At 38.0% G+C, this 24,866-nt stretch overlaps 1 protein-coding gene across 1 annotated transcript; it reads left to right on the top strand.

Annotated features, from left to right (window-relative positions):
- The first annotated feature begins 13,599 nt into the window (after positions 1-13,599).
- dmrta2 (DMRT-like family A2) lies at positions 13,600-16,331 on the top strand. The gene is made up of 2 exons (XM_070886108.1): positions 13,600-14,023; positions 15,460-16,331. The coding sequence occupies exons 1-2, from the start codon at positions 13,600-13,602 to the stop codon at positions 16,329-16,331; spliced, it is 1,296 nt and encodes a 431-aa protein (XP_070742209.1).
- The last annotated feature ends 8,535 nt before the right edge of the window (positions 16,332-24,866 follow it).

Consider the following 24,866-nt stretch of genomic DNA (forward strand, 5'->3'; position numbering starts at 1 on the left):
TTGCTGCCTGCAAAAATGCCTGGCATATTTGTCTGCTTAATAAATCATTTCATCTCAGAGTAATTCACTGCATGGGAAGCACTTAGACATGTGATAAAGTGTTACATTGGTGCAAGTCTTTTAAATTTCTTTACATGTGCCCTTGTTATGAACAAAAAGGCAGCCAACAATGTAAAAACACAATTAGCCAATACTTAACTATGTAGTAACAGGGGGTGATATAGTATATATTGACTGATTTTGAAGCTAATACGGTATTGAAACAAAATAAATGACCTTACGAGAGATACATCAGTGTATATATTTCAGATAAAGGTTAAGAATCCATTGCTGAGTCTAAGATTGACCATTTTGAAGCAGAAAAAGGTTTTGGGAAATTATCGATATAAACATTGTATTGCTATATTTCTAGACTTGATTTTAAATTCTGATCACAATTGTTGATCTGAGAAATACTTTCGAATTACAGGAAGTAAACTGCTTTCAGTATTTGCCTTATGCATTGAATCTGAAATCGGCATTCTATGGAGAATTAACTCATTGTCAGAAGACAGTATTTGCAATTAGTGCTTTAATTTGTGGCATGATCAGAATCCAGTCATTGGTGGCTAATTGTGCAATCTTGGGGAAATGACCCTGAGACTGCTATGCTACCAGCATGTTTTCCTGTCAGATTCAGCAAGGTCAACTAATTTTTATGTGATTCCTATATATTTTTCGCATAAATGGGGAGTGCTATTACTGCAGGTGGAACTTTGTAGCTGACAAAGGGAAAGATTCCTAATGTCATATATACCTGTTGCATGCTTAGTCACCTAGTCCAAATGATTATCTCAAATTTGAAAGTTGAAAATTAACCCCACAATTACTGCATCAAAGAAAAATACTCCCTTATAACACAGGGACCCTGTCAGGATCATCGGTCTGTTTTCTAAGCCTCTCTTGTGTAATGTCCATCAGAAACTGCTTCCAGAATATACCGATATAGATTGCAAGAATTATGGGTGTTCTCTTTGTTTAAAAGCAACTAATTCAGTTTATATATTCGTGCAAATTTGAATTTTGTGCTGAATATATCATGTCCACTTTCTGATTTTCTATATGGTTTGATCTGTAAATAAATAAGGATAGTCGTCTTAACCTGTGCATAGTGTTCTTGCGACATGTTTTTTTCACCACCTTTGGCAACAGGAAAATGTGATTGTGATCACGCAATCTTCAGTAAACAGTACATCATGCTTCAGAATTAATTGTTCAACCTGGTTCATACTAACCTGTACCTGACAGAATAAATATCAAGTTTTGGTTCATAAAAGAGACTCGATCTGCTTGTGCAAATTGCAGTATGAACTATGAACAGAAGAAATGTGTATAGAAAAAGCATTAACTGTGGTACATACATACCTCCGCAAAGCAATTTAGTAGATCAAAGCCAAAATCCTTGCTCACCAAGGCACCTCATCTGGATTTATTTTACAGTTTAAAGATTGCACACAGTATTATTGTTCATCAGAAGAAGAAATGTTTCCCCATAAATATTTGATAGCTTCAGAAAAATAAGTTTGGTGAACAGTAGTGCCAACGCCAACAATGAATATTTCCACAATTTGCTTCTACTTGCATTGAGCATCACCTATCTTCAAGGTGATTATTGTGGCTTCTGATTCAACTGAAATGCGTTTACTTTGTCCCCACAAATGTCGCCATCAAATTTCTGGTGAAGCTTTGATATGAAACGACTGGTGTTTGTGTCATGTATTCTAACCTAAACGATGTGTTTCGGCCATAAATTCGGTTATGTTTTCATCAGCTTTATCTATCAATTAGACGGTAAAAACATCGTAATTTGCATTTAACTAAGCATAATTTCTCAATTTTCAACAATGGATTAATCTATAAAAAAAAACAATTTTGAAAATGTTCTGTTACCATGTCACTTAAAATATCGAACAACACTAGTCTTTAGGACGTACAATTAGCAATGGAAATAAATGTGAAAACTGTTTTTTTTTGTTACTAACTGAGGTAAGTAAGTAAGTTCGTTTCACATTACCTACGTTTTGTGAAGTCGGATATTATAGATTTAACCGGCTGGCAGATTTAAACTAGAGATGCAACCTTAAATTGAAGTGTTGCACGCTTCAGAGGGCCACATTCTTTAGACAGGCCGCTTCTGCAATTGTGGTCTAACACACCCAAAATATGTTCGTATATACCAGTTCAAGACTCGAGGATACATTTGGGTAATAAATTAAATTGCATTCGTTCCAGCAGACAACAATCATTTCACTTTAACATTTGATGTTCTTCTGTACAGACAATACGCCGCGTTGTGCACATCATTTATTTAAGATTAGAGAATCCTACCACAAATCTGCTGTGGGGAGAAAATACTTAGTTCAGCTTGAAACTATAATATAGTTTGCATTGTTTTTGTGGTTGCATGCAAATAGTAATTATTTTCCCGAGATATTTATATCGTGGAATTTGGGAAGTTTCTCCAAAGGGCATGTTTTAGATTTATTGGATAACTACTGTGCTCTGAGCAGGAAAAGGGATCGATTAGTACCGACAATAATGCTGGATTATCAGTTTGAATATAGGCTAGTTTATATTAAACTATTAGCCCTGCTGTTGGATTAGCCTGCTTGGCATGGGATACATTAAAGATCTATAATTATATTCTGTGCAATTAAATAATAAAGTACATTTTAAATGAGTTGTGTATGGGGAATGGCATCTACTATGCCATGAACATACAGGAAAGTGTATGACGTCCGTTCCCTTATTGCGAAATTCGAAGTGTGCCACCTTCCCCATCCCCATGTCGCTTTAACCGGGACCGGGAGGTTTGATTTGTGACATCTTCTAAGTTGCGCTGTGCTGAATAGTGAAACTCCTTCCGCAAAATTAGAGGGACGTGATCTTAGTATATTGATGCATACTGAAATGTAGGCATCCTCGCCTCTTAGAATGGAAATCTGGTATGAAGTTGTAGTCCACGTCGATATAATATACAATGATAGAACTCTCTCAATTTAAAGAAATACTTAGTGCAAAATCTGCTGAACGGTTGAATACTTTTGGTTAAATTCACTGCAGCAAACGATTACTGACGCTTGGAATTAAGTTTCATAACTACATTTTATGTATTGTCTTCTGGTATGTGTACACATTTCCCATGCAGTTTTAATCCAAAGGTCGACAGATCGAAGCCTATTGTTCATTGTCTACTTTGCACAGCCACGATCTTTGCTCATCAAAACCTGTGAAGTTGCTTAAAGACAACCCCTGCCATCTGTACACATGTTGTAAGGCTGGACGTTTTTGCTTTGATGCCCGTCACTCTTTTAGCACCTTAAAGATCACAGCCTGGAATTTGGAATGGCTTTGTGAGCTGCGCTCATGAATTAATATTTCCAACTGAATAAACGCAAGCAACAGATTTAACAAAAATAGTCATCGCGTGGTTTTAACGAGTAGCTCCAGGCGATTTCTGGCCTGGTGCGAGGTCTTTTGGTTAAAAAAAACAATTATGGCATTTCTTTCATTCGCACGCATGGGTTTTTAAAACCAATAATTATACATTCAACAATTTTAGACCACTGGCAAAAGTTACATCTTGGAGGAAGTGAAGGCTTAATCGAACTTCTAAAAAAGGCACATCCAGCTATCATCTACAGCCGTGCTGATAAATCGCATGGCTAACATTTACCTGATATAACCATTCTTGATGGGTTAACTTTAATTAATGAATTCGCTGGAAAGGGGCAATTATTGACAACAGTGCAGCTAAATACTGAACGTTACATATAGAAATTGCAATATAATTTAACGTGCGTTTATATAACAGATAATGGTAACTTAAATTTCCATAAAATGTAATTTAATAGGGTAATCGCTGTACAAATGAGTCGCTGCACTGCCTCAAGTGTCTCGGGTTTGCCGAGAGTAATATCACACTCCAGTGGTGGCCAAGGGAGTTGTTCAACGAGGCAACCATAAATGTGTCTTATTAACTTAGCATTCAAAATCCAATAACTTTGTAATACAAATGCTTACTGCCTTCGTGTACGGAATGGTTACAGACAGCAAATATGGTGGCGTAACAGTCAAACTAGTTACCGAGGCCAGAAAGTACCGTGCACCTATCTATTTTAAAATTAAATTATTTTTTGCTTTGTCTTTACAAATTTGAATATATAATCCCCTCAATGTGGTTTAGCATATCAGAAATTCCCTAGTACTGTTTATATAGTGGCACGTTATAAAAATGGAATTTAGGCTTCTGTATAAATTATAACTAAAAAGTAATTAACTCTATCACTAGAGTTGAAAAATTCTGAATGAATTTTAAATCTTGTGAAAATCAAATTGACCTACAAGACAAATGTGTTAAGTTGATTGAATAAGTTTAAGTCCCAAGTTAAAGTGTCATAGTAAAAACGTCGTTACATCTCGCCTGCTCTTTACGGGGCGAATTCACATTCAGAATTCCTGTATTTATTTGTGAATATCGTTTAAATTTTTGGATTGTGTGCTTTTTAAAATATATATTATCTGTCTGCATAAAGCTATTATTGGTGGTCATAACTTAGAAGTGAGCAATGAAATATGTGAAATACTTTGTCGATTATGCTGTATACTTTATAAATGAACGTGTTAAAATGGATACAGTATTAATAACTTGCATTTAAAAGCAGGAGCTATGCAGATTGGCACAATAAATGCAGCTAATTCCCATTTCGTATAGTAACAAGTAATATAATATTTCAAAACTTTTCATGTAAACGTATGTTTTTATTTGAATTGTCAGTTTTATGAAATTGAAATTTATTTTAAAAAAAATCAGCCCAGTAGTGCCCGCTGCCACGTAGCAAAAGGTTCCGCTGCTCTGTGCTCTGTGGTTAAATATGGTGGTTTTGCCATTTAATTTTCAACACAGGAAACCTTTCAGACTAAATAAGAGCCAACTGTATAGTTCAGCTTATTAAAGAATTCTAACGACAGTTTATAAACAAAGTATCTTGTAAATTAGAATTGAGCATACCAATGCCGAATGGAAACCGTCGGCCATTTACAGAGTTAATATCTAAAATTGTCTCATTTAAAAAGTGAGAAATTGGTACAATTTGATGCAAATGCCGCAGTTAAAACAATGGCATCAATGTAATTTTTATTTGCATGTGCTTCTTCAGGAAGAGAATGTTTTTGTAAACCAAGCTCGACAACAATTAAAACATTAGTTCGCGTATTTATTAAATACCAGCCAAAGTTTCAATTGATACCAACACAATGGAACGGGATTGAAACGTTTAAACTTCCCAGCCTTTGCCACAATCATTTTAATTGCATCTGCCTTTTTTAACAGTGAGGGAACTTTATATTTCTATTTGCAGCTATCTATTTTCAATGTTAATATTTAACAGTAAAATTGTACCTTGTGTTTACCTTTGTTTGTACCTTATCTAATTAATTACCAAGAAATTCTTGGTATTTTAATTAAATACTGGACAAGTCAACACGCTAGGGTATCCGAGTCCTATTTTTTCATTTCAAATTAACAGTTACTGATCTCCCATCGGAAGCCAACATCTTAATGGAAAGAAAAGTTTATATTCTCATTCATACACTAATATTCATGTAATTAAGTGTACCCATAACAAAGAAAATACTCGGCGCAATTATGGAGGAAATTAGTATTTATAATCATAATATTTCGATTCTATGAGATTACAAATAAGATATATGCATTTAAATAGTTTTATACATTACTGTCCTTTCATTAATTTCAATTTTGAAATATCAAATGCGCTGAACTACTTAAAGTTTTATAGTCGCGTATCCGCACTAAACGTGCTAAAAAGCATTCGGTACAAATCAAAGCAAGACATATCATTTTCTACCCAGATCTTGGCTTACGTTAAGCGTCTTTGGACATTTTTAAAAAATCCAGAGTTATATGATGTGCATTTGTTTTTTCCTTCAGTTGTATGCCTGTTTTTTGAGAGCCGCATATTGTTTGAGTTAATAGCTACCTTGGTGTCTATTATTTCATGATCTTTACGTTGAACTCCAGATAATTAATTTCAAGTTTTGTTGTCTGGGATTGTCTTTACTATAACCCTTTGCATTCCTGCTGGAGCTGTAAATCTTATAAGCTACTTGGCAACTACATCTACCCCCCCCCAGCCTCCTCAACCCACAACCTCTTTTTAAAAAAACCTACCAGGGATGGAGAACGTCTATGCTGCAAGGAACGGCTTCCTTGGAAGCTTTGGCGTGCGAACTAAGTAGCATAATTATTGCTTCATAATTGTACTCTTTTTCTTTGGCTTTTTATAACATTTAGAATCAGCCACGCTTGGAATCAGAATGGTTGTGACATTTAGGACCCGAGTGATTGTGTGGAACACTTCAAGTTTAAAAAACAAGTCTAATACAACCCCGAAGGCTAAAGAATACTCCTTTGAGCGAACACATTGAGTTTTGATTTCGGACAATGGTGTTTCTCAAATTTCTTCCAAAACCTGCACCCATCTGTGATCTAAATGCAATCTTTTTTCCTCTTCAATTCAATTGGCAAAGACGAAGCAGATGTATGGGACGGGGTTTGAATTTTAATTACAGCGAATACCTGATGCATAAGAAATGAAAATCGTTTTCATATGGAAGAGAGGAAATAAATATCATTAATCTAACACCATATAACTCTAATCAACTATTCTAATGAGGTTTGATGCGAATCACATTTTACTACTTTAAACGACCAGCTTTAATACTCTTATGAATTATTATCTCATTAGCATCGTTTTTGTTGCAGTAACCAACACTATTTTTGCTTAACCCTAAAATAAACTTAGTTTAGTTGCATAAAAAGACACGTGCTATTGGTGTTGGCAGTTTCCCTTTAAACCAGCGTATCTCCTTTGTAAACAGTTTTGCAGCCAGTCTCCGAAAGATGTGGTACACAGTCCGTCGTTTTAAGTGGTCAATTAGTACTTTGTAGATGTTTGTTCCTACAGTTGCCGTAGTCCCTTTCAGAATGATCAGTGGTGCAGTTATAACAACATGCAACTTTTTTTCTCTTAAAGCCCCTATTCACATTACCTCAAAGTGCCTTTAACCGGCGCAGAGGTGCGAAGATAAAATTGTCTGACGCTTTAATCCACGCCCGAGGGGTTGGAAAATAAAGAAAGAGACAGAAATGGTCCTAAAAGACCCGAAAATCCACACAATAGCTGTGGGAATCTGGTCAGACTTACTCATTTCGGGCTCTTCCCTGGAAATCCGTCAATTAGAAATAAGAGCATTATTAAACGGAACTGGCGGATTTCTTTAAAGGTGAGGCTGTTTGCTTAAAAAGCCATTCACTTTCTAAACTTGAAGAGTTCCGACATGCTGCCAACAGCGGTTCATGAAGGCGATTAAACACAAATGAATTGGACATTCTGTCAAATGTTGTATTTACCCCAACTCATAAGAATAATGTGTAACCTATGTTATGAGACTACAAAAAATTTAGATAAAATAATGAGCTTAAATGTAATCATTGATATGTACAAACCCCTAAATCCTTGCACATATACTACACACACATGCACGTGTGCTAGTGTTCGGCTTAATGCGTTTTTTTTGCCAAAATTACCTAAAATCTAATTTTGTTGGGGATATTAATTTGCATTCGTCAGCAATTGTCTCGGCGTAACACGGAGAAAATTGATAAGGCATATAACCGTTCACCGACGCAGAATCAATGCATCAAACATAGTTGTTACAAATTTAAACTAAAACGCCATAAAAGATATTCCATGTGTATTTTAAGCAGCCTTGTAACAACATGATCGGATTCATAAAGTATAAATACAAAATCGAAACGGATATCTTGTAGCCATATTAATATAAAGGAGAAACAAATAATATTTAACAAGCATTTTTAATTTTAACATACTGGTTAACATCATAGCACACAAATGAAAATATGTAGTCAACATTTAAATTAAACATTTCGCGTGTAGTTATGCAAATAATTAAAGTTGGAAACTATATAGTCCAATTCTGTATTCTGCAGTTATTTTTAGGTTTTGTGAACTGCCTTAAGGGGAGGATTGTATTTGTGAAGAGGACATTATCACATGCCCTTTGCTTCTCAAAGAGGTTAACAACCTAATGAACACTTAGTTAGGAGACGAAGCGTGCATAAGTGCTGGGTTTCCCAAAGCTTATCTGATGTTATATGTGCTACTCTAACCTTGTAGTAACCTAATTGTTTCAGCTCCCGCTCCGGGGAGCAAATCAATGGCAATCCGGGACTGGGCAGCCTTCAGGTGAGGCAGCAGCAGCCAGCGAGCCGTGAGAATGCCGCACTAGGGAGCCAGGGCCAGCAACATGCTGCTACATATGTTGGGTCAATCTTTTCCTTTGTGAAAATTTAAAAACCCGGAAAAACTCAATCGTCTATAGGTTTTAAGAAAGTGTTCTTGGATTTGCTCCAGAATAGCTTGTTCAGAAGTGAATTGTTTGAAGGAAAAAGTGACTCAGTCACAGTGGAACTATGGTTCAATTTAAACCCAGGCCATAAACACGTGTTAACCAAATATGAAACCGCTTTTTCAATTTATCGCCTTTTAAAGACTGTTCCATTTAACAATATGAAGTTTGGCAGTTAGTATTGCACGTATACTTATATGTTTGCATGTGTGTCTGCATGCGTTTAGTTTACATGTACATATACACAAGGGATATGTATACTTCAGCGGCTAATATAGCTCGATTATTTTCATCATAATGCATTAATAAATTTATGCTGAGTAAAACGAATAATTCGTTTGTTTTCCAACTTTATCGATGTATTTCTAAAATACTTTTAAAGAAAAATCAAATCATCGATTGTTTTCCTTAAAATCCTTGAACATGAAATGTAGGTATTGTTTTAAGACTTTGTTCATGAATATATAACATTCAGAATGTTAGAAATCATCAGGATTTTTTTTAGAAATAGTTTATGTTGTAGTTCAAAACGTATGAAACATTGTAATCTGCACCATTGACATCAACTGCTTGGTGATATCTGGGTGCAAAAACTTAGAGTATAAATCTACTTGAGTGACGTTTGTGAAAGCGAGCTTCAAAATCGGATATCTTCGAGGTAATTTCCATTCGTGTAAGATTCGTCCTGAGATAATTACTTTTAATGTCAAAAAGATTTAGTTTAATATCATCTCTATTAGACTCTTGGCTGGGTAATTAAAGGTGCAGATTAAACCAGCGGGAAACAGATGGCATTTACTTACACTGATTCATTCAGTAAACAATGAAAAAGTCAATGGAACAGCCCTGGAACAAATGAAACCTTAAAGACCGCTTACATTAGCAGGTACATGAGGACTGTCATCTGTCAAAGGGAGAGAGAGAACAGATAATAAACACTTATGGATAATTCTTGATTTAAAAAAAAAAAGAGTACTTGCACAAGCATGAATATTGTGCAGTGTTGTTACTTAATTGACAGCCAGAAGTGAGAATATCGACGGGAATAGAAATATCGCTATGATAACTTTTCAAAGGATAAATGCGTAATTTGGCTAAAATCAAACAATGTGCGTGTGTCAGTGAGCTGTCAGTACATTTGAAAGAGTTTACATAAATATAGTTGCACACTTGAAAGGATACTGACATGCGGTTTTCACAAAACCATAGTTGAAAGAGTAGAAAAATAGAAGGATACGCATTGATAAGTCCCGATAGCGCAATTTATTTAATGAACGCGTTTATTATAAAGAAACCAACCTCTAACGTTATACATGACTCACATTGGACATTACTGTGTCCAGATGTGTCTGTGTTTATATTTTTCAAAAAACAACAACGTTTATCAGCACTACCGCCAATAAATCGTCAACACTATTCAGTTAAACTAGATGAACATTATTGAATGGTGTTCGTGCGTTCACCTCGGCGTTTCTGTTTTAATGCAGGCAAACTCATTATATAATATATATATATGTATATATAAGATATATTTGATTTTGTATTTGGCTGTACTTGCTTTTTGAGAACACTAACAACAAATCATCATTTTTTGAGTGTCCGTTAATAAGACATTACTCCATCTAATATTATATCTGTTATCGGCCTAATGATATTTCAGAACTTCTTCGAAAAGGAGAAACACTGGCGATAGTATTTCTCTTATTAGATGCCCAAATCGCCAAACGGTCGACACACAAGCTTCATGCAATTGTACAGGACTGCAACTGAGCCAGGCTTTGTTAACAATAAGTTCGTCTGCATTATGCTTTAGGTACGAATGAATTGACGTTGTATATTTAGATTTTTAAAACAAATACAGCATTAAAAATAAGCATTGCCATCAGGTTACGTTTATATTTTGATACCAAATACAGTAGTGATATTCCTTTCCATTTTTAGCACGCCATACCAAGCAAATTTTATTTTGTAACCATAGTTAAATATGCAACATCCCTTTACTTTATGGCCCCAAAATATATAGCAATAGGAATACACGTTTTGTCTTTCAACTGATACTATTATTTAGTCACCACCATAGTGTTGTTAGTTATTTCAATCTGCCTCCCTGATTGAGCCGTGCGTAAATCTCTCTGGTACACAGATTTTGTCGGTTGCTTGATTTTGACCAAAATCCAGGAATTTGAGCTGAAATGAAAGATGTCACGATTAAAAGGGAGGTTGTGCCTTTAAGGCTCCTGTTTTTTTTAAACTGATCGGCTAATATCCTTTTATTGCGAATTAGCGATGAAAATTAGAAAAGCAAATAACATTTAAAAACAGCATATAAATCTGGCACAAATTGTGATGCTTTATTGAACGAGTTTGTAGTCACGAAAAGAATTAGTAAAATGTTAAGCTTCGGCCAGAAAATCTTTATAATCTGTATTACCTCTTCACAGATGCTGACTGACCTGGTGTGTACTTTCAGCATTTTCTGTTCTTAAGTCTGAGGCTTATTTTAAGGAATCTTTTGGAATTATCTATAATTTAGAATATTAAAATCAGTGGACAACATTTTTACAACGTGCAGCATAACGGGCAACCTACACATTTCGAACTCAAAATAGCCCTTTCAGGAAGCGTGACAAAATTATCTATTTGAACGTCCCTTATTACATAATTACTCGATTTTATAAACCCAAACATCAACATTATATTCTTCTTGCCAAGGACTGTATGATTTCACATATCCAATTAGCAGTCAATATCACGTGAATTACATAACCACACAGACCTGTAATTCTGCCCTTTTTGTTAATTAAAACCGCGTCCCGCAATTCTTTGGTATCAAGGCGCGAAATTTGCTCTAAATAAACTAGTCGATTCAGGTTAAACGATGCATCTTGCAGTGAATGAAGGCGAAAGGCGGATAAAATTACCAGTTAAATTACCCCGGCTGCTCTAATAAGGGAGGAGGTGTTTGGCAGATGATTGATTTATGTTAGTTTGAAGAATGGCATCTCGGCGGGACCTTTTTAAATTCTGAATATTTACAGTTTCGCTGCAGATTACCCCGATGTCGATTAACTGTTTATCCTGTTGTTTCCAACAACCTTGTAACGTTGTTTAGATGTACTGTGTTGAGTTGCAAACGCAAAACGTAAGGACAATTAATTAAACCAGGCGGATAGCTAAGCATGTTTTGTCAATTAATCTTAATTATCACCAATTATGGAAACAAAATAAATCACATTCGAATCTTTAACGTAGGGCGCCATGGTTCTGAAGGCAAACCTTCAGCTCCAATAAACATTGATCTGTCGTGTGACTGGGATCGGACTTCAATATGTAGCCAAACATAACACTTCAAACATTCTGCACAATGATGGGCTTTAATAGAAGTGCCGCATTTAATTAGGAGCCTATCTATCACACAGTCAGCCGTTTCCAGTTTCAGCTCTTTTTAAAATATTAATCCAGTTTCCAATGTATTTTTAAAGTTAAAACGACGCAGTTCATAAAATAGATATTTTGAAGTTTCGATATTCCAGAGTAAATTTATGTTACTGCCAAATCGCTCACTTATTGGAATGGATAAATAACAGTTTGCTTTTTGATTCCTCTGTAACTTTAGATATAGAGGCAATATTATATAATATAGATGGGACTGATTAAAGTTACACATTTTATCATCGTTGTGTCAGGAGCGATGTTAGCAACAGTTAACCTCCATCGGCCATTTCCGGGAGCGTATTTCTATGGCTAAGTAGATTGGACTGTTGTTGCCGCCACACTCGTCACTCGCCCTTTGCTCTTCCACCCGAAACGCTGCTGGATCATTTCTTTGGAAAGTAGGAACAGAGGGATTTCTTACGACGGAATTTCTCGACTAAAACGATTCTTTGACTCATTATACTGCCAAAAGTCCAGTTCTCCATTATGGTTTATGTAAATATAGTTTGAAAAAGTACAATTTTAGATACAACGCATCCGTTTATGCATGATATAAACCCATACGATTGATCTCATTTTTCTACAAAATCACTTGTAGCAGATAAGAGATTATAAATTTGGTGTGCAAAATTCAGGCGAAACCACAAGACGATGAAACACATACTCTTGGGTTTTCATGTTTTTCTTCATGTCTACATCACTGTAGTTTGCCTTCATTCTTCAGCGTCAACATCCATGAATAACGACAGTGTTGCCCATTTTGAGGTACAAAACGTACTGTTGAACTGTTAGTCCAATTATGTCTCGCATTCACATTTTAAATTTATAATTATTTCATTACATCAAGAAAATTTAAAGAACTTGCATCTTATATAGCGTCTTTTACGTCCCAAAGCTGTTCACAGCCAATGAATTATATCGAATTGACAATGGGGAAAATGACAAAGTTGATTTGCTGAAACTCGGATATCAAATGTAGAAATTAAAGTGTGTTATCTCTTCCGAAAGCTGTGTGTGTTGATGACAGCGAACTAATTTTAAATCCCTTTGCAATTACCAGAGGAAATAATTACTGAAGTACACTTGTTACTTACCCAGAATTCAACGTCTGACTTACTCTGTAATTACATCAGCCTTATAACGTCTGCCTGCAAAAGAAAGTAGAACTTCACTTTTAGTAAATATTTTGTGAAAAAATAACGTCTCCAAACAACATTGAGCATAAAATAAAGAATAACACTGCTGTTTAGATTAGTATGGAAACAGTTGTATCTTTTAAGATACTGTTGTAATTTTCACTTGGTTATTTTAGAAGGTTCAGGTGGACACTAGGTAACAGTAACCATAACCAATCAGATGTGTGCTTTCATCCGCGTGCCATTCGGCCAATCGCAGGCGCCACATGTTGTCAATTTCATTCTAATGAAAACGTAACGAGCAACAATAGAGAGCGCGCGGGAGTGGACTCATTGAAGCTCTGTATCGAGCGGCATTAATGCTAATGTCACACATATCAGCACCTTCTACTCACACCGCGCTTAGTGTCTTTCCTAATCTTGCCTGCGCATCAATACGTAGCGATCCCAACTGTACCCGGCCGAGTTTTTAAGAACTAGTTTGAGGTTCAAATTTGCAGCAATCATTTTGAATTTAGCAGCAATCTATTCTAAAGTAATGGAACTGCGTACGGAGCTTTCTGGCACCCCGAGTACTCCGACAGCTATACCTGTCTCCGTGGCGGGGACACTCCTTCGTGCTCCGCCTCTGCTTCTACGCGCCGCCGAGAAGTACCCCAGGACTCCCAAGTGCGCCCGATGCAGGAACCACGGGGTCGTCTCCGCTCTGAAAGGCCACAAACGTTACTGTCGTTGGAAGGATTGCATGTGTGCCAAGTGCACCCTGATCGCCGAGAGGCAGAGAGTGATGGCGGCCCAGGTGGCCCTGAGGAGGCAGCAGGCACAGGAAGAAAACGAGGCTCGGGAGCTGCAACTTCTGTACGGGACAGCGGAAGGACTGGCCATTGCAGCTGCCAACGGTATGATCCCATCCCGATCCACTTACGGCGTCTTTGGTTCCGCCTGCTCCGAGGGTAACGCAGGTAAAACTTTAGCTTTCAAAAGTTTCGGGAACTTTTGTTTGGTCGCTTGCAAACTCTGCTCGCAGTTGCAATACTAATCCGTATGGTTGCTTTTTTCCAGTGAAGTGCTTGTTAATTTTAAATTCAAAATCAAACCAGTCGATAATGATTCCGTTTGTGGAAAGGTCTCTACCACAAAATCTTGGATGTATTTATTTAAGAGTGTAATAATACCTTCATAATGAATTGTGGTTACCACATTTAGTTGGACATTTCAAGATTGAATTTACAAACTAGCAATGAAAACGTGTAAATAAATTGTCGATCGGGAAGTTCTAGTCTCTCATCATTAATACTTAGTGGAGTTGTTTAGGCCTCAGACGTTAAATGCAGTTTGATGTAGTAATTGGATTAATAAACATCTCATCTGTTGTGGAATCTAAACTTTCAACCAATGACGGTTTAAAAAAACATTTTTCTTCTGTAGAAAATCGGTACGGGTAATTGACCAATGACATTGGGGAGTGATGTTTTTCTGGGTTTGGTTATCACAGTGTCACTTATTCACTTCTACTATTGTTGATTTTCCGTGTACAGATTACACAATATTTGTACATTTTATGTAATTGTAAGAGAAAAAGAGAATACGGAAGAATGTGATTTTGGTGCCTATCCAAATGAAAACTAGCACAAGTGAAAAGATCGAGACATAAAAGAACAGTTTGACAGCATTTGTTTTAGCATTAGTTACAGCACATTCTATTCCAAGTAAATACGCATTATGAAATGATTCAACGAAAGGCAATTTAGTAATCAATTATACTTCTTTAAAAAGATATATATTGCGAGAGCAGGATTATTTAGAAATATTTTGCACAGCAAGTGGTGTAATCATAAAACCCCAGGATGCGTTTCCCGTTCTGATTAGATCACCGAGGTTCAAATCATTTGTTGACATTTTTCTATTATCCGAGAAGTTGCTTACGAGACCTAAAGATCTATATTTAAAAAATAATGGTTGATTCAATTAAAAGTAATGATTAAGAAGCAAATTCATTTCAAATACAATTTAAATATGGGCTTACTAAAACGTTTCGAACAAATCACGAACTCTCATCACATTAATTTGAGGAGCGGTTTCGAGTTCTGGGAAATGTAAGGTGAGGAATTGCTGTTATGAATGCATGCTATAATATTTAGTTCTAGGACTCTGACTGTGTGATCTATCTGAGCACAGCACACATCTATTGTAAGAAAATGTGAATTGACAAAGATCCAACCTGGGCATCTGACCACGAGCGTTCAGAATCCCATTGTCTCTGTTGTGCTTATTTTCAACTTGCCATTATTTATAAATAATTACCACAGTTCAGACAAGGAGGGACTTTAAAACTGTTCTAGACAATCCATTCTGGAATACAATAGTTTTAAAACATTTTAAATCTCTTGATTTGCAGAAACTAAACTCCAGAAGTATGAGTTATTTCACAAAAGTTTAATGCCACGAGCTGTTACTCCTCAACAGTCCTTGGTGAAGCCGATGGCCGGCGACAGCGAGTCGGGCACTGGCAGTGTGCCGGGGACCTCGTCCCCAGACGCTCGTCACGGCTCTGGGTCCGAGAACGGAGATGGAGAATCTTTCCTCAGCTCCCCCATCTGTAAAGTTCTCAAAGAAGGAGAGGATAGCCCAAGAACCATCACACCGCTGGGCTCTGAATCTGGATCAGAGGCAGAAAAAGACGAGAGAGACGGCACCCCGTCCACAGGTGCCCGCCAGAGGACTCCCATAGAAATTCTGACCAGAGTTTTTCCTTCACACAAGAGAAGCGTTCTAGAGCTAGTCCTCCAAGGTTGCGGAGGGGACGTTGTCCAAGCCATCGAGCAGATTCTGAACAATAGAGAACAAGACAAGGTTTCCGAAGAAACTTGGCACCGAGATAGGACTCATCAGACTGTGCAAGGACCTACATCACATCGACCTCTGGTAGCTGGGGCCGTGCCTCCTGCCATTGGGACTCTGGGCAACAGGTCTGCTTTCTCCCCACTGCAACCCAATGCGGCCCATTTTACTGCAGAGCCCAATACCTATGCCATTGGGCCACATCTAGGACTCAATCCTCTTCGCTTAGCATATTCAGCCCATAGCCGGGGACTTGCTTTCATGACACCCTATTCCACAACAGGTCTTGTCCCAGCACTGGGCTTTCGTCCACCCATGGATTACGCCTTCAGCGACCTCATGCGAGATAGGTCCAGCTTGCAGAAAGATCAAGTGTACGCTAATGGACTTTACGGATCGGTTGTAAATAATAACATGGAGAAACAGTAAGTTGCATCGCTCCAAGGCGTCTTAAAACTGCCACAAAGCACTGGCTGGTTTGCTGGGAATTGCTCCATGCCTGTGTGGTTATTTTAGAACATGCATGGGGGAAAGCTAAATATTTAATAATAATAATAATAATAAACATTGTACAATAAAGTGCTATGGTGCAATTTTGTTAAGGGTATATTTCGCTGGTATTGTAATTCATAGCCATAATCACGGAATTCCTTTGATTATTGTGTACTTAGATACTCAAGTGTAATGTCTATAAATAAAACTGAATTAATCCTAAATTATTAATGTAATATGTAGAAGATACGATATTCTAATGGAACCGCGGACAACGTGCTACGTACCTTTTTAAGGTGCAGATTAAATATTTTATTGTAGATTTTTGAGTTAGGGCTTGTTTTGCGACTGTTTCTTTCAAATAGACATTGGAAAATGTGTATATACCAAACGTCAGGAAAACTAGCTGCATTTGTAATTGTATTTAGGCAAAGGCTACAGCAAGACAGTAGCGCAATGTTTGTACACTTGCACTGTATATAAAAGCTTGCTGCTGATCTGTGTTGATTCTAGCATTTATTTTTCGTGTAAGCAGTCAAAGTTATGTGTTTGCATTTGATAGAAATAAAAGTTATTTTGTAAACACATTTCTGGAGACGGATCTTAACTGAAACCTCTGACCAAACTAAAGCTGACAGCACAGGAGTTTATTTGTGAAAATTATTGGTTGGTTTGGAAAACGGTTATTTTCGCGAGGAAATGCAAAGAACCTAGTTGCGGTAAATGAAATCCAGAGTTAATTCCGAAAATATTAAACCAATGTTCTAATTTCAGCGAATACACACAGTTGGTGAGGCGTTCTTGGATCAAGCTTACTTCGAATTGGTTAAAAAAGAACTAAAAGCAAAACCCATTATTGATTCATGAAATGCATGAAGTTTGTAACTCAGTCCGAAGAATACACTCGAGTGACATTAAAACTTTATGGCCGTGTAGATATAATAAAGAGGGGCTCACTGTACTGATGAATTAAGATTGCACAACTCATCAAATTCGTAGCCATGGTAACCTAATCCGGCTAAACGGCTCTCTGGCAGAGTTGATCTATTTACTTTCTTGCATCAAGTATAACTGTGTAAACATCACTGTCGAGCCTACAGCTACCGCTCATATCGTGGTGTTCAGAAAGGGAAATATGAAACCTGTTTGAAACAGGGACATTTCTATCAGCAACTCAGATGGGTTTTTACCTCAAGAAAATAAATGTTTAATGCTTTCAGTTTTTACTTTCACAGACCAATATCGCCGCTGATATCAAAAGAATGCTACATATCTAAGCTATTTTAAGGGACCCTTTACAATAACTTCCCGTCAATTAATGCAACACACATTTTGCAAGTAGTCTGGCAATATTACAAAACTTGTTCCTGAATCTTCCAGTTAGTGAAACATAATATGACTACAATGCAACGATTTAATAAAGTGGGGCTTTAATAGTGAGCTAATTTGATTGGGTTGCCTAATTCCACTTTAATTGAAAAGAACTGTATTTAGGATAGTAGTAGAGTGTCTGTACCAGGAAAGTGGCCAACATCTGAATAAACCTTCACAGCTGAATTTGTTCAGGATGAGTTTCTATATCTAGGATTACTGCCGTGGGCGTTAGGACACACAGGACTGCCACCGCGGATATGTAAGGTCACAACATCTTTCGCTAGGTCTCTGTCAGACTGCACGCCATTACTGTGGGTTTCATCTATTTTAAAACTGAGCTTTGATATTAATTGGATTTTAACCACATCTTGCTTTAGAATTTACAACAAGCACTGCAACCTCTCTGGTGTCACGTTGTTTCATTAATTATAAACTATTTTACATCAACAAATAATCTTTAAATATAATACTTTGGGAACATCATCCCGATATACTCAAAGTACATAAAGGCGAGGCAATAAGAACGTTCCTCTCATCTGTCTCGCGGGTATGTAAACGTTTAATTTAATCAAAATAAAATTGGTTAGGAAAAGTTATGGTTATAGAAGATCAAAATTAAACTATTTACCACAATCTTAAAACAGCTGGAACACAATGCAGTTACTTGTTCAGTAGCTTTAAACATTAAGAACAAAATAAGGTGCGAAATGCTAGAACATTAATTATTAATATATTTCAAATAGTCACAGTGAAAACCGAAAGCAACAAAAGTGATGTACCCGTTTCCGCAAATCTTGTAAAGGAGATATAAATGTAATTTGAAGAGACTTATTCCTTCTGGTATATTTAACTGTTTGCTGTTCCCCCAAACAAGCAGTTGGAGAATGTATTTAAAAATAATAATAATTATTAAGTATAGTATCAATATTAAATAAAGCCGAGGCAAACGTGGTTTGAATGATTCTAGCATAAAACATGCCGAGATAGTCTAAATGTAATAATAGTAATAAAGAGTTTATTAAAGTCAATTTCCTTATGTCATCAAAACACCGATAACTGCACCAGAAACAGCTCCCACATTTCACACGGCCGTCACAAACCTCTCGGTGCTTCCAATGGCTCGAGTTACATTATTTATTTAAAATGCAGAATTTGTTACAAAAAAACTAACTGCATTTTAACATTTTTAATTTGTGCTTATTTTAAACATTTTATTAATTTGGATAGCAAGCTATAATTTTGAAAAGTTTCACAAAAACTCAAACAGCAGAAAGTAATTGAAATGGATTTGCTGATTGTCCTGAAAACGGTTTTGTGAAATGTTTTAAACTCATGGATTATTAATCAACGTTAAGCATTTGAATTTGTGAAAGCAGTAACAAGAAACAATTGACTGTGCCACAAACACCATCGTTTCAAACAGGTTACAGGAATACAATTACCACAATTACGAGTTGGTGACATTCATTGAATGTACGATTCCACCAATTACGATCTTTATTCACAAATCACAGGATTCTTAACAAAAATAAAAGGTTTCTAAATGATAAGTTTTCTAAATTATAAAAGGCGATTATGGATACCAGCAATTCAGTAAATTTCATCTATCATATGAACCCCAAAATCCTTTTGCATTTTACATTCACTACAAGTATTGGACGCATTTGTTTCAGTTTTCTTTCCTTCAAAAATAACTTAGAATCTGTTTTGCATTAAACCGTGGAAGAAGTTGAAAGTTTTCATTGCGTTTCACACGAAGACTCTCCAGCTAAGAAAGATTTTGCAAAGTTCTATGTTATCAAGAAATGGCACCGATTTAATAGACTTCTTCACGCTGAGGGATTTCGAGGGCATCGCAGTTCCTTTTGTGCGATTACTCTTCAGGTCGCGGTTAGTAGAGCTGGCGGTTATGTTTAAAACACTGCCCGTGATAGTTTTAAATGACAGTGCATTGTTTTTTTGTTGTTGCAAAGTACTTAAATTATAAATTCACTATCAAAATGGCGAAGGCATAAGCACTGACGTGTTGAGCAATGTGATTAATTTGTCTTTTTGGTGGAAAAAGCTGAGGTTTAGATCCCGTAGGTGTCTGATATTTAATGATCCGAACATCGGCAACCTGCCATTACAGAGCAATGCAGGGACGAAAAATAACAAGCTTATCGATTCTACCGAATGAGTAAATTGTAGTTAGAAGAGTTTAATGAGCTCAAAGGATGATAATGATTTTTCTTCAATTTCAGGAACACTCTATTTTGGTGACACAAACATAATATGCACACATTCCTTTCATTCCTAGCCTTTACATTATTGCAGATTAAGACCACTATTGTCGACATTAAATACCAAGTGAAAAAGTTCAGTTTGAAACTTAAATATGCTACGCTTAAAGCTAGTTTACAAAATGACGGGGATATAATTACAAACCAAAAGTTTGAGAAAGAATTCTTTAACAACGACGTCAGTTGCGACTTATTACTTTAAATTGTAACTTTAAAAGAAAAAGTGAGCTCTTGGAGTTGGAGTATTAAATGATCAATGCATGTACTTAGTGTCAAAGATGTAAACGTTATTTTGTCACAGCACATCTACAGTAAGTATTGTATTAATTTCACTGTTGTCCACTAAACATATTGTTGAAACGTTATTTAATTTTAAATGCCACTACAAATTATTGTTGAAAAGCTATGTTGTGCCAAGTTTTAAATGAATCAATAAGTATTGAATCCAGACTAATTTGGGGGTTGGGGGGATTGTCCTATGAGGAGAGATTGAGTAGACTAGGCCTATATTCTCTAGAGTTTAGGAGAATGAGAGATGATTTCATTGAAACATATAAAATTCTTACAGGGCATGACAGGGTAAATGCAGAAAGGATATTTCCTCTGGGTGAGGAGTCTAGAAGCAGGGGCCACAGTCTCAGAATAATTGGTCGGCCATTTAGGACTGAGATGAAGAGAAACTTCTTCAATCAGAGGGTGGTGAATCTTTGGAATTCCCTACCCCAGTGGGCTGTAGAGTCTCAGGGCTGGAATTTCCAATGGCTTACCGCCTGGTTTTTGGGCAGTATTGGCCATTGCGGGCAGTAATCAGGTGAGCAAATATTTCCTTACTTGAGTTATGCCGGCAATTTCGAGGTACCGCTGGGGAGCGGACCACCAGCGTGCACGTCCTGAGATCGCCCTGGCTCGATATTTGGCTGAGCGGTGACCCGTAGGTAAGTTTTTAAAAAAATGCCCACGAGGATCAGTGGAGCTGGGCGGTAGGTGAATACCTCTGCAAGAAAAAGGTTAGTAATTAGTTTTTTACTAATTATTTTTAAAAATGTGTTGCGGTGGTTTCATTTTAAAGTGTCTTGGGAATATTTTTTTTGATTTTTTTCAGTTGATGTTTTTTGAAAAATTATTTTTATTGTTTTTTTGGTGTTAGACCCAACCCGCAGCCTCACGGTAAATTTTTATTAATTTTTAAATTTTTCACCCATTTTGTTTATGAACCACCCAATCAACCCTAAATTGCACTTTTTCCATTCAGAATGGGGGTACAAGGCCCATGTTTTTCGTTCAGTGAATTTTTTTGGTGGGGGGGTAAAATTTCTGCGGGTGATAATCTTTCCAGTCTTGGCAGTCTTTTGGGCAGCGATCGGGCGCTGGCGGGCTGATAAGAAATTCTAGCCCTCAGTCTTTGATGATGATGATACGATAATGATATTCAAGACGGAGATCAATAAAGATTTTTGAATATTAAGGGAATCATGGGATATGGGGACAGTGCAGGAAAGTGGAGTTGAGGTAGAAGAACAGCCATGATATTGAATGATGGAGCAGGCTCGAGGGGTTGAATAGCCTACTCCTGCTCCTAATTCTTATGTTCTTATGAATCCAAAGCCTCTATGACTGAATCAGTGCTAAGTACTGTGAACAGGAAGCTGAGTCAGTATTTGTAAATTGGGTGTGGCTCAAAGGTGTATAAAAGTAAAAGCAATCTGCTGAATCACAGAATGGTCTGAAATGTGTACTTAAACAGAGTGTTAAAGTTGGAGATTTGGAGAGAGCGGGAATTCAGTGCAGAGGGGGAAGGAGGTGCTGCTTTTTGTTCCAATACATGTAGTGGTTTGGATTAAAACATTTAATTTAATCTACCTATAACTTAAACTAGATCTTGTAATTCGTTTTAAAAAAACCTAAACTATAAGCTAAGTTAATTAAATAAATAAAATTTAATTAAATACATAAATGAAACAAGGTTATATAGGGATGGCAGTGAAAGTGGTGTGTCACAACTGCTGCATGGGAGAGTTTGTATAAAGCATCGCGATCCTGGACAACCACATCAGCAATAAGTGTCTGCAGCTCGAGGAACTTCAGCTCAGAGTTGTTGAACTGAAATCTGAGGTGCAGACATTGTGAGGCATCAGGGAGGAGGAAAGTTACCTGGACACTTTGAACCTGGAGGCAGTCACACGCCATAAGTTAAGTAGTGGCACAAGTCTGGTTAGTGGTCAGGGACAGGAGGGTGTGACTGCGACTCAGGCAGGTAAGGGGACCCAGGTGCAGTACTAGAGGAGGCTCAGCCTTTGTCCTTACCCAACAAGTACGAAGTTCTTGCTGACTGTGTGGGATGAGGGCAAAGTCTGCAGGGTGGATGAGCAAACTGACCACTGCACCTAGCACAGGGGGCCATTCCAATGGGGGGAGTGAAAGGGAATGCTTTAGAGTTCTGGTCAGTAGAGACAGGGGGATAGATACTGTTCTCTGCAACCTCGACCACAAGTTCCGAAGGCTGTGCTTTCTGCCTGGTGCCAGGGTTAAGGATATCCCCTTGTGTTTGGAATGGGTAGGGGAGGATCCAATTGTTGTGATCCACATAGGAACTAATTACCTATGTAGAATTAGGAATGAGGTTCTGCTGAGAGAGTTTGAGGAGCAAGGGTCCAAATTAAAACGCAGAACCGCAAAGATAATAATCACTGGATTGTTACCTGAGCCATGTGCAAATCGGCATAGGGACAAGGAGATTAGAAGGTTGAAATTGTGAAAGAGTGGTGTGAGAGGCAGGAGTTTTGCTTCATTGGGCACTGGCACCATTATCGGGGAAAGAGGGAGCTGTTCTTTTGGGATGTGTTCCACTTAAACCAGGAAACCAGGTTGGGACCAGCATTCTGGCAATTCGAATAACTAGGGTGGTAGACAGGGCTTTAAACTAATGAAGTCAGTGGGTGGTAGAAGGGTTTGGCGGAGGGGGGGGGGGGGGGGGAGCATTCAGGAAAAGGCAAATGTCAAAGTTGTAGAGCAGAGTAGTGATTTGGGTAAAAATAAGCAGAGTAGGTCAGGAAGGGACAGAAAGCTTAACAAAGCGAATAGGGCATCAGTGACTAAGGTGACACCAGAGAAAAATAGAAAAAAATTAAAAGGCACTATATCTGACTGCGAAGCATTCGCAACAAAATATATGAATTAATAGCACAGATAGAAATAAATGGATTTACATCGGATTACATTAGCACAGAAACAGGCCATTCGGCTCAACCAGTCCATCGGATCCTTGGCCCTGCCTTCCTACTCCCGTTATCGCTACCCCTGGCCCTGTCCGCATTGGTACCAAGACGTTGTGCAGCAGAGTACCTCGATCGCAACTGATGGGGGGGGGGGCGACAATGGCAGCGCTATGTGTGGGGGCTCTGGAGAAGCTGGGGGTGTTGCGGACCCGTCTTCAGAGTCGGAAGAAATTGCTTCCTCCTGACGGCCAGGTGCTGTTGCCATTGGTCATTGTATGACACCTTGGGGTTGCAGTATATATCCTGAGACCATCAATTGCCACATGGCATTGACAGACTTGGTGTTTTCCCTCACCGTCGCAATCAGCTCCGCCTTGTCCTCAGATTGACGGACTGATAATGCGGTGATGTTTTGGGATAAGCCACCGATGGCCTGGATGAGCTCTCAACCCACGTCAATGCTCGCCCTAGACAGTCCAACCATGTCCAGGTCAATGTCTGCCTGTTGTGGAGCATACCCGCCTTGCCGGATCAGCCTCCGCGGATTCAGGGAATCCGGGAAAATTGGATTCTGACGAGTGGACCGTTTAAAATCCCTCCCACCACCACAAAAGTTTGAGGAACATCCGCCTCCTCCTCCGTGAATTCCACTACTCCAGCTCTCATGGGAGCGGCGGTTGGTGAAGACTGCCGCTGCTCCTCCTGTGCAACTGTAAAACATAATATTCGTGGTTAGCAACAGGGGAGTGGAGGGATAAGGGGTGACATGGGTATGCACATGTTGTGCAGGCTTATATAGAGGAGCAACACCACTGCATCATATACTGCTGAGCATCATATACTGCTGAGCATCATTACATGAAATTATCATAAACAGAGTAGACAGAAGCTGCATGACATAACATTTCGTGTTCGCAACATTACATTACAATTTCTACATTATTTTGACACAACATTGAATTACATGACTGCAGCACAGCCCAGGGATTATGCAGGATTTACCCTCCATGAGCACCGGTTTTGCACCACCACCCGTGGCCGAACGATCATGCGCGTCCACCAGGGCTGCAGCGCGCTCCTCCAGGTCGGTCAGGTTGACAGTCTGCGGTGGACCTCCGCCCATCCTATGGAGCTCAGCCCTATTGCTGCCAAATTTTCTCTGCAAAGGGGACAAAAGCAATGTATAAATTAATTTCACAGCTACTATTATGGAACACATAGATAGACATCCCCAATTAACCACCCCCAGTCTTTTCCTCAATGGACCATTTATGTGCCATTATGATGCAAGTGGTGCATGATGAACACATCTAAGTACAAAACCAGCGCAATGAGATCGATGATGGGAAATAATGCATGACACCAAGCTTTACGACATAAGCTCTACATTATGAGTAATTAGTCAGTGCATGATAAAAGTTATTACTTACTCTCGCCGACGCAACCACATTGTTCCACCGCTTGCGGCACTGGTTTCTCCCCTGCCCGCATTACTTGTGCCACAGTTGACACCGCCTCCGTGATCTCTCGCCAAATTTACTGATATGTAGCAGGGGTGGGTTTTCCATGCCCACCCAGAGTCACTTGCCCCCATCGAGCCT

This window comes from Pristiophorus japonicus, chromosome 8, assembly GCF_044704955.1.
Source record: "Pristiophorus japonicus isolate sPriJap1 chromosome 8, sPriJap1.hap1, whole genome shotgun sequence".
NCBI lineage: Eukaryota > Metazoa > Chordata > Chondrichthyes > Pristiophoridae > Pristiophorus > Pristiophorus japonicus.

Coding starts and splice junctions, on each gene's coding strand:
- dmrta2 (XM_070886108.1), top strand. CDS start 13,600: ATGGAACTGCGTACGGAGCTTTCTGGCACCCCGAGTACTCCGACAGCT. Junction 14,024..15,459: donor CTGCTCCGAGGGTAACGCAG/GTAAAACTTTAG, acceptor CTTGATTTGCAG/AAACTAAACTCCAGAAGTAT.